The following is a 16,407-nucleotide window of genomic DNA, read 5'->3' on the forward strand; positions in this document are numbered from 1 at the left end:
CTGAAAAAATTGAAAACAGTCTTGGAGCTTTGTAGTAGTGTTGGAGGTGTTCTTCAAAGCCTTGATTTAATTGTCCTCACGAGTTCAACGTACCGGTGTGACAATTTTACTACATGACTTACAAGCATGTAAATACTTATCAAACAAGTAACAGAAGCAGCACTGAGCCTTGTTTTGGGAGGTTTGCAGGAAGAAATTCACACTTTATTGGACAGAGCATTCCTTAAGACTACAAATGCCTTAATGGCAAAGGGACTTAGAGCCAAACATTTCTTTTCAATATCACCCCAGTGTGTTCTTTAATAAAGGTTACTACAACACGGATACCCTGGTCTGTTGCCAAGTAAAGCAAATCACAGAGTTTCAGCTCGGCTCTCCAAAGCATAAACTGCAAAACTGTTGCTTTTATATTATTGTCACTCAGCAAATACATGCAAATATGTCAACTGGCCTTGGGATCTAATGTTAATTAAAAAATACAAAAGAACATATGTGAAAACAGTTCGGATGCCAGATTTGCATTCACGGTTCCTGGAAAGATCAAACTCTGTAGACAGTGAAAGCAGACAAATCAACTAAAAGTCCCCTCAAGACCCATAAAGTAAATAGTAGATGAATCAACTCAGAGGAGGCGGCTGTAACTCTCAGTTGAGTGCTTTACCTGGAATTAACCTAAAATCTAACTTCTTAATTTAATGCTAACTGAAGGAAACCTCTTGATGTTTGCTATTTCCAGTAAATCCTCGCTTTTCTACCTGTGTGCATTGGACGAGTGTAGGTAGTATAGCATCAGATTATAGCAATTAAGTCAGAACCACACATACATCCATTGGCTTTGCTCTCTGGCTGACTGTATGAGCTTTGCCACCGCCTCAGGCTGAGGCACATTTCACTGCTGGACAGACTGTAAAAAGACTGAACATCACAGAGACTGGAATTTGCAAACCTTTGCTGTTTTGTGTCACAGGGTTGCACACGCACAAAATCATGTAATTTGTCTGAAGCTGAAGTCAGGATGTGGGGCCCTCCTCATATTTTTTGGTTTGAAAAGGATGATAGGGCTTGGTATGTGAACTGTCTCACATGGAGTGTCTGAGAGTGATTCTCGTTGTGTAGAGGGCGATAGAAATAGCGCAGGAATGTGTGAAAAGACGGGCACTGCTCTCGACAGTCCTCTTTCTCCAAGTGCCTCATTCAAGGAGATCATTCTGCAAGGAGTGTAAACACATATTCAATTTACTGAATTTCAGATAAACATCAATCACAAAGGCAGCTAACCTTTGTGGTTTTTATCTATTGCTTTCCAAGTAACATGACAGCAGAAGGTGCAAATTGGACAGAAATCTTTCATAGGGGTGGCCAGATCGGGCCACTGAAAATCTTGGGGTTGGTACACCAAAACCAAAAGCCATAACTGTATTTAAGAAATTCAGTTATGCTGTTGAAGTACATAGGCTAGTTGAAAACTATGTCAATGGTAGTTAAGGAATCACATACTTATGTACTTGTACAAGTACTTACAATGGCTTTATATTTTACAGCTAATGTTTCTAATTATCAGTTGTCCATAGATTAATATAGGTATAATTAAGTTCCACAACAATCCCTATTTAATGTGTTATGTATCTTTTCATGTTAGGCAATTTATTATTCTCCAAGTAGGCTATAGTTATGCTTTCCCTTAAAAAGGATAAATAAACAGCTTTAAGTTAAAAGAATTTATCGATTGGAATAAAAAAAATTCTGGGAACAAGTCCTCAAATTTAGGGGAGACTCATGGGTGCCCATCAAACTAATTTTCTTTCAGACACCCATTTGAAAATGCCCATGCCAGTTGTTACCTCACCAAAACTTGGCCTAACTATGGAGCCATGTCATGTAGCCCCCTTCCCAACACACTGTGCTGCCATAGTTGGTATAAATGGATAACTTACGTTGGCTAGTTTCACAAGTTACCACTACCTTTGCACCACAACCTCGCAAAGACAGTAAAATCAACCTTCAGTTATTTTCGCAAGGGGGCGGGGGGCAGCAATTGTATCAGTGGGGCCATGCTGCCAACAATGCCACAACAGATTTCCTAAGAAGCTGATTGCAGTGGCTGACAAACCTGCCAAGAAACTGTGGATCATGAGCCAACACTTAAAGATATTTTAAGGCATAGAGGCTTATGAAAATTCAATTTTACTTATAAAAAGAGATTTTATTTTGCTAGTTATTTAACTTATCTGTCAACAAGATCTCAAAAAAATAAGAAGAGTCTCTCGTGAAATTTGGCGGAAAGGTGGGCATTTGGCCTGGAACAACTGATTGAATATGATCATTTTTAGACATAACCTTTGAACGCCCAACAGAAAGACTTACAAATCCAAAGGGTATGTTCAACTAAACTGAAGGTGTAAAAGTTGATGATTTGCTGCATGTCAGCCTCAGACAGATTCAGATTCTGTTGTTCGTGCTTCATTCAGTGCCCCAATTATGCATGACAAGACGAAGAACTAGGAAAAAGCCTAATCCAGTTATACTTGTATTAAAAACCTTGCTGTGCAATTACAGTATTGTGACATAAAAACAGAAAATAGAACCTTTTGATCTAAAGTGATGTCATTTAGACAGAGCTTTATTTCCCTAAATGAAGGGAAAATTGCCTTTTTGCAAGACAAAAGCCCCCCAATAGATTGGACTCTAATCCTCTGCATCGCTGAGTAGCCATTTTTCAAGGGGAAAATAAAACATGATAGTAAGAGTCATTAGATAAGGGCTTTTTTTGCAAGCTGTGCCATTGTTTGAATAAACAGCAGTCAGCCGGTATAGCAGAGCAGATCATCTTGGCCCTGTGGACTATCACACATGCATTATTGTTTCGTCAAGGCCCCTACACTGTGCAGTCATTGTCTTAAAGAACTTCGGGCAGCAGAATCAGTATTATCTTTAATATCACTTTTTATGCACTTTTTTTTTTTTTTTTGCAGACCCACTTTGTGTATCGAGGGATATTTAATCTTTATTTAAGTTTGAAGGTAAAATAGGGTTTCCCAAGAAATGTATTCTTGGCAGAGTGGAAAAGCTTTTGAAGTACTGTTCAAAATTAGATGTCATTAAAGTCTCCTTTGAAAGTGAAGATTATAAAAACATTCTCCTTTTGTAACGAAGTGCCACATATATTTTCAAACCGCTAGCTGCTCCTGCCTTCAGTCTACTTTTATCTGCTTTTGCTCCTCTGTCTCCCTCTCTGTGTTTTTCTATGCATCTGGCATCTTGAATGGAAGAGGAAAAACATGATTTTAACAGATGCAGCTTCATTGGAGGTGTCTGGCTGTCAAAGCACGCCTTGTTGCTGAACATTAACCTTTCTACCATCTGTTTCACACCGCACGTCCTGACAGAGTAAAGCAGACTTCAGGAGCTTTGATTACAACTCCTGGATTATTCATACACCTTGTACATTTACTTTACAAGGCCTAGGCGTGGGCTGGCTAGACTCAAGAGAATATACTACAGTAGCTTTTGTCTGACAGTGGCAGGTATTCCTAGAAACAGTATGTATCACCAACCTGTGATGTTGAACACATTCTTGGAATTATTTGAAATGAAATATTGAATATACTTTTTTTATATATATATATAGTTAATCTTGACCTGTCCTGTCTATTTTTACTGTAGTTTCTGTGGGTTGTACCTGTCTGTGTATGAAAAGAGCAGTAGCGTGTTTTAGCCACGCCAGCAACATGGTTCTAGGTCTGCTGCTCGATAAGTTGGTCTCTAACTTTGGTCCCGATTGAAATATGTCAATGATTATGTGATTGATTGCCATGCCAGCTTTTACAGACATTCATGGTCCCCAGAGGATTAATCTTGGTTTTTATCATATGATATACCCGACAGCGGCCTTTTCAATCTGTAGTGACTCACAACGCATTCTGTGGAACATGACATAAGGACAGGCTGAGGGATGACACATCACAAGGATTCCCTTCTATCTCACAGAAATCGTTCTGTCTTAGGACTCATCCACACTTGCGCTATTTGGTCCACTTTTAATGAACCCTGGTCCACTTCCACTGATAGTTTGGTTCATTTGGAGTGGTGTGAACCCTGGTGCAGTTCACTTACAGTGGGAAATGCAAACGGTCAGTGGTTGTTTCGGACAATACCGCCCCCAAACGAGCAGCTGTTGTAACTGCGTGACGTTGTCCAGGCGGTTTGGTCCGCTTTAAAAAGTGCAATGTGAAAGTGAACCGAACCAAATGAAGGTGTGAAAGTTTTTGTCATTCCCCACCCAATCAAACCAAGTCCCCCGGACTATCCTGGTGTGAATGTGCCCTTAATAGTCTAACCTGTAACATTTCTCTCCCACAGATTTGCACTGAAGTCATTCTCAAAAATACGTAACAAATTACATCCCTTATCAGTTAAACATGGAACACATCTTTTAGTTTCCAACTACAGTATGATTTTTTATTTTACGGGACAGTATGCACTTTGTGTTTAGTGGTATTTACTAGATGTTAAGATGCTTACATCGACAACATTGTACCAGCTAAACATCAGCATATATTAGTATTGTAAGCATGTCAGCATGCTAACATTAGCATTTAGCTCAAAGCACCACTTTGCCCAAGTACAGCTTCACAGAGCTGCTAGTGAGGCTGTAGACATATTATTTTAAGTCTAAATGGCATGGGAATTTGACAAATGTTCCTTAAAACAATAATCACAACATAAAAGTATAAATTAAACACAGGCAAAACACACATGTACAAATTTGTAGAGAAAATAAAGAGCATTGCTTCTTTTCTAATCTGTTCCCATGAGCATTCCTCAGCACTTAATGGATTTTTAAACAGGGTTATGAAACTCACTCAATGCTTAAATGGCTTAAATGGAATGTGATATTGCACATCACATAAGAGAAATAAATGCACCACAGTTGAAGTTATAAGACTTTTTTTAAACCACTTTCTGCAGGTAATGTTGGTTGGATGCATTCTTAATGGTACTGTTGAAAGTAAATAGATCTGAATGTAATGGTGCATGGTGGGCCAGGTCTTTCATTAAGAACAAATGGAGCAGTAACGTTGGGGGAGATGAAATACCAGGCTTGTGGAATGCAAAACCTCAGCCATTTCCCCTCCATTTGGGATTTCTCCTTTCTCTGTTTTCTTTTTTGAGTCCAGTCATTCTTTTTCCCCCTGTAAATCCAAACGTCCCCTCAAAGTTGTCCTTAGTTAAGCTGCCATCTACGTTACTAGATTAACATTCCTTGTCAGTCTTGGTCACAGTCATAGATATTTGAATGTGAATTCTTTCACGTACGTCCCACCCCTCCCTTATATCAAGTGCAGTGAGAGGAACGGGACAAAGAGGGGGAGAAAAGGAGCTGTGTGTGCATGTGTGAGTCTGTGTGTGTGGAGGGTGTAAAAATGTGCAGAGTAGTGGGTGCCTTCGCCTCAATAGGGCTAACTTTTGTTTTGTGTGTGAGCCCCTGCACCCCCCCACCTCCTCTTCTTTTTCCTCGTCTCTCTCCCTCTATGCCAACAAGGGGGAGGGGTTGAGGGATTGACAGACAGACGCAGCTGGAGTGCATAGAGGGAGCTGGTCCCACCCCACTAAGATGCCAGACATAGACCCAATGAGAGAGAGAGAGCTGTTACACTTCCAGCTCCTACTGCCTGTCTGGGAACCCTCCTTTCTATTAACACACCTCCTCTTTCCCCCCTCTCTCTCAGCCCCTGAGGTTTTTGTTCTCTCTCTGGCTAACTTTTTTGTTCAGTGGAGTGTGTGTGCGTGCAAATGCACACAGTTCAGTTCAGCTCCATACCTTTTCTTGGATTCCAAGATTCGTTGGAGAGGGGGAATTCCTCGGGGGCAACGGCTCCCTTTGCCCTCCATCTCTCTCCTTTCCATACATTTGGACAGCATCCCTGTGAAGAAGAAAGCTGGGTCCCTTTTTTCAGCTGTGTCAAACCAGCCTGAGATAACCAGAATTACACTGGATGTAGAGTGGTTTCACTTTCAAAATAAAAGCATTACTGCCTCCACCAAAAAAAAAGCCTGTTGCAACTCACATTTGTCAATCATTCCGCTTTTATGCCCTTGGAAAAATCTTTCTACCGGAAATTATGCATCAGCCATGCTGCCACTGAGTTTGATCATGAATCCAAACTCATCTTTGTCCATTCAACGTTCCTGTTATTTAAAGGGAAATGCCTGTCAGATACAGCAAACTAAAAAACAAACAAAAGCCAGTTATTTCAGAAATGGCTGTCAGTAGGCTACTCTTAAAATACAAATATCCTATTATCGATTAAAGGTGTGTGTCACCTGAATGCTTCCAATGTGGTCAGCCAGTGGTGAATTATGACACTATTTTGGGAAAATGACCTTGGCTTATAGATTCAATGATGAATGAGTTAACGCTCTCTATAAAGCACTCACACATTAGGAACTGTTTGTTACTTATGAGGAGGTAGGGGGTGGTGCAAAAAGGGGGAGGTCAAATAATTTTTTAAGCACTGGGGAGGGACTTACGTTATTCATTTTACCTTTGGGGAGGTATATACAACTTTAAATGACTGTATTTTTTATTTATTTAACCGCAGATTTTTAAAGAAAACATAGCTGGACAAATTGCCCAAATTAGATGTGAAAGGTGTGTGCTGTGCTTTGAGGTACTTTTTCTCTTGTTTGGTGGGTGTGTTAGAGGTGTTACCCAGTCAGCAGTGATGTGTATATAAATAAATGTCTAGTGGATCTTTACTTATTGTAAGTAGTTTTTTTGGTTATAATTTACACTTGCTTTGGTAGTGGAAATGTATCTTTCCCATGATGCCAATAAAGCCTGTTTGAATAGAATAGAATTGATTGCTGCTGTATTTAAAGGCAGTGCACCTGCATAACACAACACAGTGTTAAACGCACCACCATTTCTATTTGAATAAAGCTTTTGCTACAATGGTCAGTGCTGAGCTAAAAATAGTGATAGGTCATTGAAATTACTTTATTCTACATGTCTCATTTAAAATTTGGTCAAAAATAAACTGTTTGCACTAATTAACTAGTATGCATTACAAGAATGAAAAATCATGGCTTTTTTCAACTTAAAGGCATTTTGTCTTCAACGTTTAACTTGTAAACATTAAAGGGTTGGTTTTAAAATCTAACAATTAATTCATGGTGGAGGGAGGGTCATGGATTTTCTTCCAGTCTCTTAGGGTGACTCCAGGAAAAATTAGCTTTGGGGAGGATCAAAATATTGATGAAAAAGGAAAAAAAAACAAAGTCAAACCACAGCCACCCTCCTCTGATAAGTTAAGAACAGTCCCTACAGGACTACAGGAAGTTATGTCTCTTAAGGTATGATTGACTGTGACAGTGCTTGAATCTAAAACTGACCCTTTTAAATCTGACTTTTGTGTATTGTTGGTTACATAGGATTTACTATTAGCTAGCAACTATTACCTGCGGCTGCTATCTGATTTCTGACTAGATTGGTATGTAGCTATCATTGCTGGGTTAACATTAGCTTGCGGATGTGTTTTGAATTTGAGACCTGTTCTAAAGATGGATAAAGTAACAATAACTTCAATATCCTATGAGACAAGTTTATCTTGTACTGGCATAGTTTCATAGACTGTTCTTTATTCATCAGAGAAGAGGGATGCTGTGGTGTAACTTTGGTGTTTTTCCTTTTCTCTGTTTCACCCTCCTTGAAGCTACAAATATGTTTCCTAAAGCCTCCCTGAGTGACTGGCAGAAAATGCATGAATAAGTTAGTTATTAGATTTTTAAAACTTACCCTTGAATGTTTGAAAGTTAAAAGTGACAAAGACAAAATCCTGGATTAAAAAAAAAAAAAATCACTTGCATGCTGGTTAGTTAGTGCAAAAGGTTCATTTTTGTCAAATGTTACATGAATACATGAAACGCAGAATATTTCTGACAGAAGCATTAGTCACGTGTGATGTGTTTAAGGACCGTCACATATTTGAAAATCCAATGATAATTAATGTTTCCACAGTTTCTGGCTATAATAAATGGTGTAATTTTATTTTGGCGATTTTTAAAGTAGAAATACCTTTCAAACTGGGACGCTGATTGTTTTCCAAACGAAGGCGTGTTTTCTTCAAAAAAATAAGTAATACAGCCATCTAAAGTTGTATATCTCTCACCAAAGCTAAAATTAAAACAACAAAACAAAAATAAAAAACAGAAGACCATCCCCAAGCAAAAGTATGCTATGCCTCCACTGTATACTTCCCCCTAATAAATAATGAACAGTCCCTCATGAACCATACTTTTTTTTTTTCTTTTTCTTTTTTTTTTTGGCTTTTGTGTTTTGTTTTCAAATGTAACCACCGGTTTGCAAGCTAGTGGCTACACAACACATCCAGGAAGCACTCTTTTTTTTGTGCGGATATGTAATAGTCGCGCTTTTATTGTGAAAGGCTCACAGCCACACTTCCTGTATTCCTCGCGCTAACTCTGTCGGGCTCGACACAGCTGAGTAGAGGATGGCTGCCTGCGTCTGAGCTGCTACCTCTGCGCTCACAGAGGGAAAACTAAACGTAAATAGACAAGGAAAGCGTGAGGAGACGAGAGGAGGAGAGGAGGGAACGGAGAAGTTTTCCGAAACCAGGAAATAGTTGTCACACCTTTCCCCGGGAGGTTTTTATTTTTTCGGGAACGAAGGGGGGGATTCAGGACCATGCCTGCTGAAGTGAAACAGGTTAGTGTTGCTGTGTCTGCCGGGTCTCCTCTCATCGTATCTTCAGCCTCTCTGACTCTTCTTGTCTCTCTCCTCCTTCTAATTGATTCCTTATTGTTGCATACCTATCATTTTTATTCTGGAACATCACTCTTTATACCTCTTATGTAGCTTTCTTTTTTCTTTTTTTTTTTTTTTTTTACCCACGTTTATACATGAGAGTAGAGATTCTTAGATTTATCGATGTCCTTCAGGAGGATAGTGCGTGTGTGAGTGTTTGAGTGCGCGTATAGATGTGCAGTCTCTGTGTGTGTGTATGTTTGTATGTAATAGGCTATGCGTGTATGTGGGCTGCTGTATGATATCAGATACAGTAAGGAGGACGGTGTACTTCCAACGCTAAGTGACCATTTCGTGCTGTAAATAGTCATGACCATGAGATATGTTTAGTGGTCCTTTGTGTGTGTGTGTGTGTGTGTGTGTGTGTGTGTGTGTGTTGGGGGTGGTCTTGCAGTACTGTAGAGCAGAGCTGTGACTTATGAGTTTCCTGACACATTCATGGGCTCAGACATGTCAGTACTACCTATAGAATGACTGGTGTGATCATGGGAGAAGCAGTGAAGTATTGAAAGTTTGTCCCTGATCATCGCCTGCAAGGCTCTGAATGAGCCCAGGCCAGGATTTATAGCCCACAGGCTGTAGTGCCAAATGTGTGAGAGACATGGCATTAAACTCTTTTGTCTTCCACTTGCACAGATACCGCAGGAATGTGCTTTTGTTAGCTCTTGCGAGTGTGTTACTGTGTCTGTGTGGGTGTGTGAGTACCAGGGCATGATGTGCATACATTATTGGAAGTGTTCCCTGTGTTTGAAGCGCATCCACAGGCAGCCTACACCATCACAACGCTCTTTTCCCCGCCGAGCTTGGCAGCGCTCAGATGCACACACACAAAAAAAAGGAAGACAGACATCCAAAAAGATAGAAAGTGGAGGAAAAAATCTGATTGAATAAGGTCAACTTCTCATCAGCGCCACTCTCCTCCACTGGGCTGAGAGGGGTGGAGCTACCAAACCCCTGTCTGGCAGACAAAAACATTCTGTCAGCTCTCCACGTTGCTCTGATAATAATACGTTAACAGTTACCACTGTGGACAAGTGCCACCAGATAACTGTAGGAGCCTGCACCAAAAAGAGAAGCCGTTTTTCCCCTCACACACACTCAGCTCTTTACATCCACTGGTTTTGATAAGTTTAAGGCTATACACCAAGTGTGAACTGATGGATCAAAAGCAGGGCAAATGTTGCTTGTTTGAATCCTTGTGTGGGTTATGTGAATGGGATGAAATGCATGTCAACAACCTGAGAGTTTGTCCTCCCCAGATGCATCCCAAAATTGGTAGCGGAGGTGCAGGGTGCCCCCCCCTCCTCCCGCCCGTGACCCCCTTAAGATTGAGATAGCTGGCACGGCAGGCCGGCCCTTTCAACTCAGCTGGACATTCCTCAGTGAGGGAGCACCTGCTTGGGCAGTGCTGTAAGGGAGGGTGTCCACTATGTGTCCGATTCCCACTCAAGCCAAAAGTGGATCAGTTTCAGTGTCCATGTTGTTGTTTAAGTTGTCATTTTTCTTACTTTTGCTCAGTCACCATCGTTGGGCCTTTAAGAATATTTGGATAGTTGGCATTTGAACCACTTCTAGCTGCCACGCTTTGCAGTGATACTCCATACTAGTGTTGCACGGTATACCGGTACTTAAATAGTACCGCGGTGCTAGAGTATTCCAAACAGTACTATACTGCATTTGGAAAATACCGGTACTTTGAAATTGATTCAATTCATTAATTTAGTTAATTTATTTTATTCAGTTATGCACACAAACGCTTTTCTTGTTCCTATTGGAGCACAGATTGCGCATGTGGTGTGTATGACAACACCTGTATCAACATTCGCAGCTGGCGCACGTGAAAAAAGACAAGAGAAAGTCTGCCTCGCAAAGGGAGACAACACGAGACAACAGAAACTTGATGGGACATTTGAGTTACCAAACCGTGACGTCCGTACCGAGGTACTTACCGAACCATGATTTTTTTGGTACCGTTACACCCCTACTATTTATTGTTCTAAAGGTTTGTATCCAAAAGGACTTTTCCTTAGGAAAAGTATCGAAAAGTATCGAAATTCATATTGGTATTGGTTCCGAAACAAAGATTTTGGTATCGTGACAACACTACTCCATACTGTACTCTATATGTCCCTGAGGGTGTGCAATAGCTTAAAATCAGACTGTCGACAGCAAAGGGAGACAAGAGAGATGCTGATCTGCCTTGACCTCATCTTAATGCTGTAGCAGAGCTTACGGTAAATGAGTTTTAGCCCACTGAAGATTACTGCATAGCCCTCAATTAGTGGGGGAGCCTGCACCAGACCACGTCTGAGTTAAATATAAACTGGCCTTTATTTTAGAACTTTACACCAGCAGGGAATCGCCCAAATCCTCTGAATGTTCCTGCAGCGGCTGTAGCATCTTCTCCTCATGAAAAATAAAAGAACAGATTTGTCGTGAAGGAGAAAGGAAAACATTATGAATAATCCAGTAGTCATCATCTTGCCAAGGTCTATCAGAAAACCGACTTTACTTTTCCTCCGCAAGCTAGAAGGACCCGTCTGAATAACAAAATAATTCATCAGTGATTCAGCCAAAGACTAAAGGAGGTCTTGTCTTCAGACTGCGGGTTACTGCCAGATTCCTGACAGCTAGCGGGGCTTTCAGCTGCAGCTACTGAGCGTTCCCCCCTCTCCGATGCTGTTTGATTTCTTACTAAAATTAAAATCAGTCAAACTTTTCTCCATCGTTTTTTTTTTTTCTGCGGGGGTGTTTTTTTTATGACAGCTCGACCGTCCTTGCATGTTCTTTTCCATTCCTTTCCTCAGGCTTCCCTTTTGTGACTGCAGAAGATGCTGTGCAGATCAATATTTGAAGACATGTAGAGCATGAGGAGGGGCATTGTTTGGGGAGTGGAGGTCATACAAGAATAATGCCGATGACCGGAAACATATGAACGGTCAATAGCTGTGGAGAAGGCATCAGTGCTAGTGGCATTTACTGGGGGGTTGGGTGGAGTATGGGAGGATAGGGCGCCCTGAAGGACGTGGTTTGAAGGCGAGAGGATTTTGGAAGAGGCGTGATCGTATGGTGATAGGTGCCTGGTGACTGGTGACACCAGATGGCCTTCCCACCACACAGCCTGGCCATTCTCCCCATGTTTCCCATACCGCTCCCATGGCTGTTCTTATCGCATGACCCATGACACAACATGGCTTGACATGTTACAGTATCTGCCACTCCACCCACCATCTACCCCAAGAGCCGCCTGTCCTGCCCACTGACTTCTTTCATTGGGAGCCTGTTTTTGGTTTGAAGTAACCTGAACTGTATTTACATGTGAACAGCTGAGACCATATATGTACTTCTACATGATAACTACAGCTCCGCTATCCACATGGCACCCTCATCAGCACCCTACATGTATATGTTCCTTAGGTCAGCAGAGCTCAGTCAGATAGTTTAACTTACCAAACAGATGCATTTTGGGAAAAAAAGAAAAAGCTATAGTATTATATCATTGTCAATATCAAGTTTTTTATTATTGAATTGTGCTTACAATTAGATGATTGTTTTTAACTGTTTGCTACTATTCCATTCTCCAATGGCATATTTAGCACAAAAAGTTTCTCAAATCTTTGCTGCTTTTCTCAGGTTTTGTATCTTTTTTTTTTTTTGACAATTTATTGACAAAGCAATTAATCAATTTAGGATTGCAATTAGTGATTATTTTCATTATCTACTAATCTGCATATTATTTTCTTGATTCATCCATAAAGTGTCACATTCATGAACTGTCAGAAAATCGTAACACATAATTTTCCAGAACCCTTATTGACGTATTTAGACTGCTTGTTTTGTATGACCACCTGTTCTAAATTTGAAGGTATTCAGTTAACAATCATAGACGACAAAGAAAGCCAGTAAATATTGACAAGTGAGAAGTGTTAGAAATGACTTATTAAGTAATTAATTAACCCTCGTTTCAGCTCTAAATCAGTTACATTAATTTAAAATGAGAATAATTATTGCACCCCTATTTTATATCACATATTATGGGACTCACATACAGTACTTTTCCAAAAGCTATATTATAATTGTTATAGTAATTTCTTGAAAGACGGTTTAGTTTACTTTGTCTGAAGTCTCCTGGTGCAACACTATACCAGCCATCTGGTCCACCAAGTGGCTTAAAACAAACACGAAGAAATATGTGAAATATTTGACCCCAGCAAGTATTACACTTTACTATACATAGTACACTGTAAGGTCTTGCTCTGTATCATGTGAACACCCTCAGGTTTTCGTGGTTTACTCTGTGGTCATGGTCTGTGGAGCATTAGGGGTCTATGCCACTCAACCCTTGGCACTACAGATCTCCCCCCTCCCCTCGCCTCTGCCTTGGTTTCCCCTCTTTCTGTCCTAACCCATTTGGCTGGCTGACAGTGTGACCAATGCAGGCCCATGCACTCGCTCACTCACTGCCTGACCACTGGCGAGCACCATAATGCTCTCTCAGCTTTCATCATCACGTTGATGGAATTAAAAAAAAGGTGAGTGGCAGTAAATTGGAAGGGTGGGGTGGGGTGGGGGGATGCTGGAGATGGATGCTTTCATACTGCTATGTTTGGAAATGGCATTGGGGAGAAGAAGCAGCGCATTAATGAGATGGCAGCTTATTATCTTGCGCGAGCTGTTGGTTGTTTTTCTACCTATTCAGCTCTACAGCGTGCCCGTTTGCAAAAATGTGTGCAGGATGCATACAGTATGAATCTTGTATGCACGCATATATTTCATGCACATCCTTGAAAACGTTCCATTGTGTTTCCCTAGTTTACATCCTGTACAATGAACTTCCAATCACTTGTTAATGACTACTTAGCTGATTTAGAGGGTTTTTTCAACGCTTTTCCTGCTGCCAAATACGTTATCCTCGAGAGGTGAGGTGTAGACACAGTGTCAGCCCACTCTTTCTTTAACAAACACACACACACACACACACACACACACACAGACTGGAGGCTACAGAGGAACATCAATTGGATCTTCGGCTTATTTACTCAGCGTTTGTCTGCAGGCTACGGGCAGGGTAGCCCTGTTTATAAGGGAGTGGGATTCATGGTTTCCCTGGCTGTGTCCAATAAACACCTTTCTATCTGTGCTGCTGGAAGCCAGCAACAAGATCCATGTTTTCGATCGGGCAGATAAGAAAGCCACTTGCCTCAGAGAGAGCAGAAGAGGCTCAGTCACACAGGCTGACCAGAAAGCTGGGGAAATAAAACCTGTTACACTTTAAATAAAGTTACGCTCACAGCCACATCAGGGCTGTAATTGTTGTAGCGACAATATTTACATGATAATCTCATATCCTAATGATGGTGTGATTACATAATGGCAACAGTTTGGTTATTACACAACATGGTGCTCTGAATTATGAGATATAAACACTCTCCTATTGGATGAAGCCATGATCAGATGAGTGCGATTATCCTTGATGCTGTCAAGATGCTTGTACTACTAATGATGGTGTAGTAGAGGTACTGCATAGATTAACAGTTTTATACAGGAGTGGACACAGAAGAAGAAAATGACTCTTCTTAAATGTGCAGTCACGTCAACCTGTGCAGTGTGGGTGTGTTTGTTGTGTGCATGCATGTGCAGATTTTCCTGTGTATACTTCTGTTTGTGTGTGTCATTACTGTAAGTGGCTTTCCTGCAGGGACAGTGGTTAAAGCTGCAGATGTGACAGTTCTTTGGGCAGCACAATGGACAAATAAGGAGCCTGGTGATCCTTAAAGCCAGTGATTAATGACACCATGGGCTGCAAAGCCTAATTTTCCCAGCACCTGTACCACAGGAAAACAGCCGGTAAAGGAAGTTTGGATGTATTTAGGTGCCGTGGCTGAATTTGACCCAAACTGATGGCCAGATTGGATCGTAATTGTGTCATGCTGTGGCCTCTCTGTCTGCCTGAGCAGTGCATGTGCGTCACAGCACTCTTGTTTTTTATTTCGGTGCCTGTATTATCAGGTTAGGGGCTTCATCAAGAGTCTCACCTATTTTTTTCAGCATGATGCAAGCGGTCTGCAGCAAAAATAGACAGTGGAAATGATCTGTTGATAGTCATATTGGAATCATACCTGTCACAATACACCTTTCACTACAGTTGCGATGTCTATATCTGCAGTCAAAGACATGGAGAGAATATAAATATTTATTTTTATCTTCACACTTGTAGTTTTGGTTTCAAATTTAAAGCTCTTTAGTGCTCCTGTGGACAGAATCCTTTCATTTATTAACACATGGCTTATATATATTTAAAGGGTGGCTGTGGCTCAGAGGTAGAACCAATTGATGAAAGACTGGCGGTTCGATCCCAGGCTCCTCCATTCCCCATGTTGAAGCATCCTTGGGCAAGATACTGAACCCCAAATTGCTCCCAATGGTGTGTGAGAGTGTGTGAATGGTTACTGGGTAACAGGTGGCACCATCTAAGGTAGCCTCAGCCACCAGGGTGTGACTGTGTGTTTGAAGGGGTGAATGTGACATGTAGTGTAAAAGTGCTTTGAGTGGTCAGAGGACTAGAAAAGTGCTGTGTTCAGCTGTGTTACCATTTGCAGTCCATATTGTAAAATACTGATGGCCAATATCAAGGCAAACTCAATGTAAAGAGATAGGGCTGGCAGGCAGCAGTGCCACAACTGCAGCAGGTCAGAAAGGTAGCTCATGGTTTAGGTAGGCAGTGATGCTCAGGTCTCAGTATAATATTCAGGGTAAAGATTTAATTTGCCCAAGGGAAAGAAAACAATTGGCTAAGTACATTAGATTGACTACATGAACATAAACAGTACTAAAAATAGCCCATATGATTAATGGATTAATTGATATGATTCATGCCTTTATCTACAATGGAATATAAGACCATTAAGAGTCCATAAAGGGACCATACAGGGAAAGTTTTCTCGGCTCCATGCTGGGAACACTGCTGCCACCCAGACCTTCAGTGAGAGAGGGGTCTGGTTCTGGGGCCTTTTCAAAAGAACTGGGACTTCTTTAACAGTTATGTATAGTTCACATAGACTCCACCCCCTTCATCCTGCAGCTGGGGACCTCTTAGAGGGGCCCTGAGGGGGAAGGTCAAAGTCCTCATAGAACTTCCCTCGACCAGAAACGCATGAACAAATGCCTCCCTACTTGTCCCTTTCTCTTTTTAACCCCCTCCAGTACCATCCAGATTGTACTAGGGCAGTACATGACGCACAGCTGTGGGGGCTGGGGGAGCGGGAGATGGCCCCGGCTCCTCTTGCGTGTTTAGTCTGGAACTTTCTTTTGACGGATTAGCCCACTTCCTGCCTCCGGGCCGGCCACTAGAAGCAGTCGGGATGCCGGGGAGAGCATCGATCCTCCATCATCGTACCATCTGTCTCATGCTGCCTTTTGGGATTAATGATTCCCTCTGACAGCTCTTTAGTAGGGCTCTATCAGTGCAGGCTGACCGTTCAGATTACGCTGACATGTGGCAGTGTGAGGAGCTTGCATAAGGCGTTTCCAGTTTATTTAGTTTAACTGCAGTAAGGAGTCATTACAGACATTGGGTTTTT

General features: G+C 41.4%; 1 protein-coding gene across 9 annotated transcripts in view; it reads left to right on the forward strand.

Annotated features, from left to right (window-relative positions):
- arvcfb (ARVCF delta catenin family member b) overlaps positions 1-16,407 on the forward strand; it is a 322,620-nt gene that overhangs the window by 180,544 nt on the left and 125,669 nt on the right. The window contains exon 1 of one of the 9 annotated variants that reach the window (XM_049577968.1): positions 8,499-8,728. The exons of the other annotated variants lie outside the window; for them this stretch is intronic. Within the exon in view, the coding sequence (XP_049433925.1) occupies positions 8,708-8,728 (21 nt within the window). The 5' untranslated portion in view covers positions 8,499-8,707. Of the gene's footprint in view, positions 1-8,498; positions 8,729-16,407 lie in introns of those variants that run through there. 9 annotated transcript variants of the gene reach the window in all.

Source organism: Epinephelus fuscoguttatus, linkage group LG6 (genome assembly GCF_011397635.1).
Source record: "Epinephelus fuscoguttatus linkage group LG6, E.fuscoguttatus.final_Chr_v1".
NCBI lineage: Eukaryota > Metazoa > Chordata > Actinopteri > Perciformes > Serranidae > Epinephelus > Epinephelus fuscoguttatus.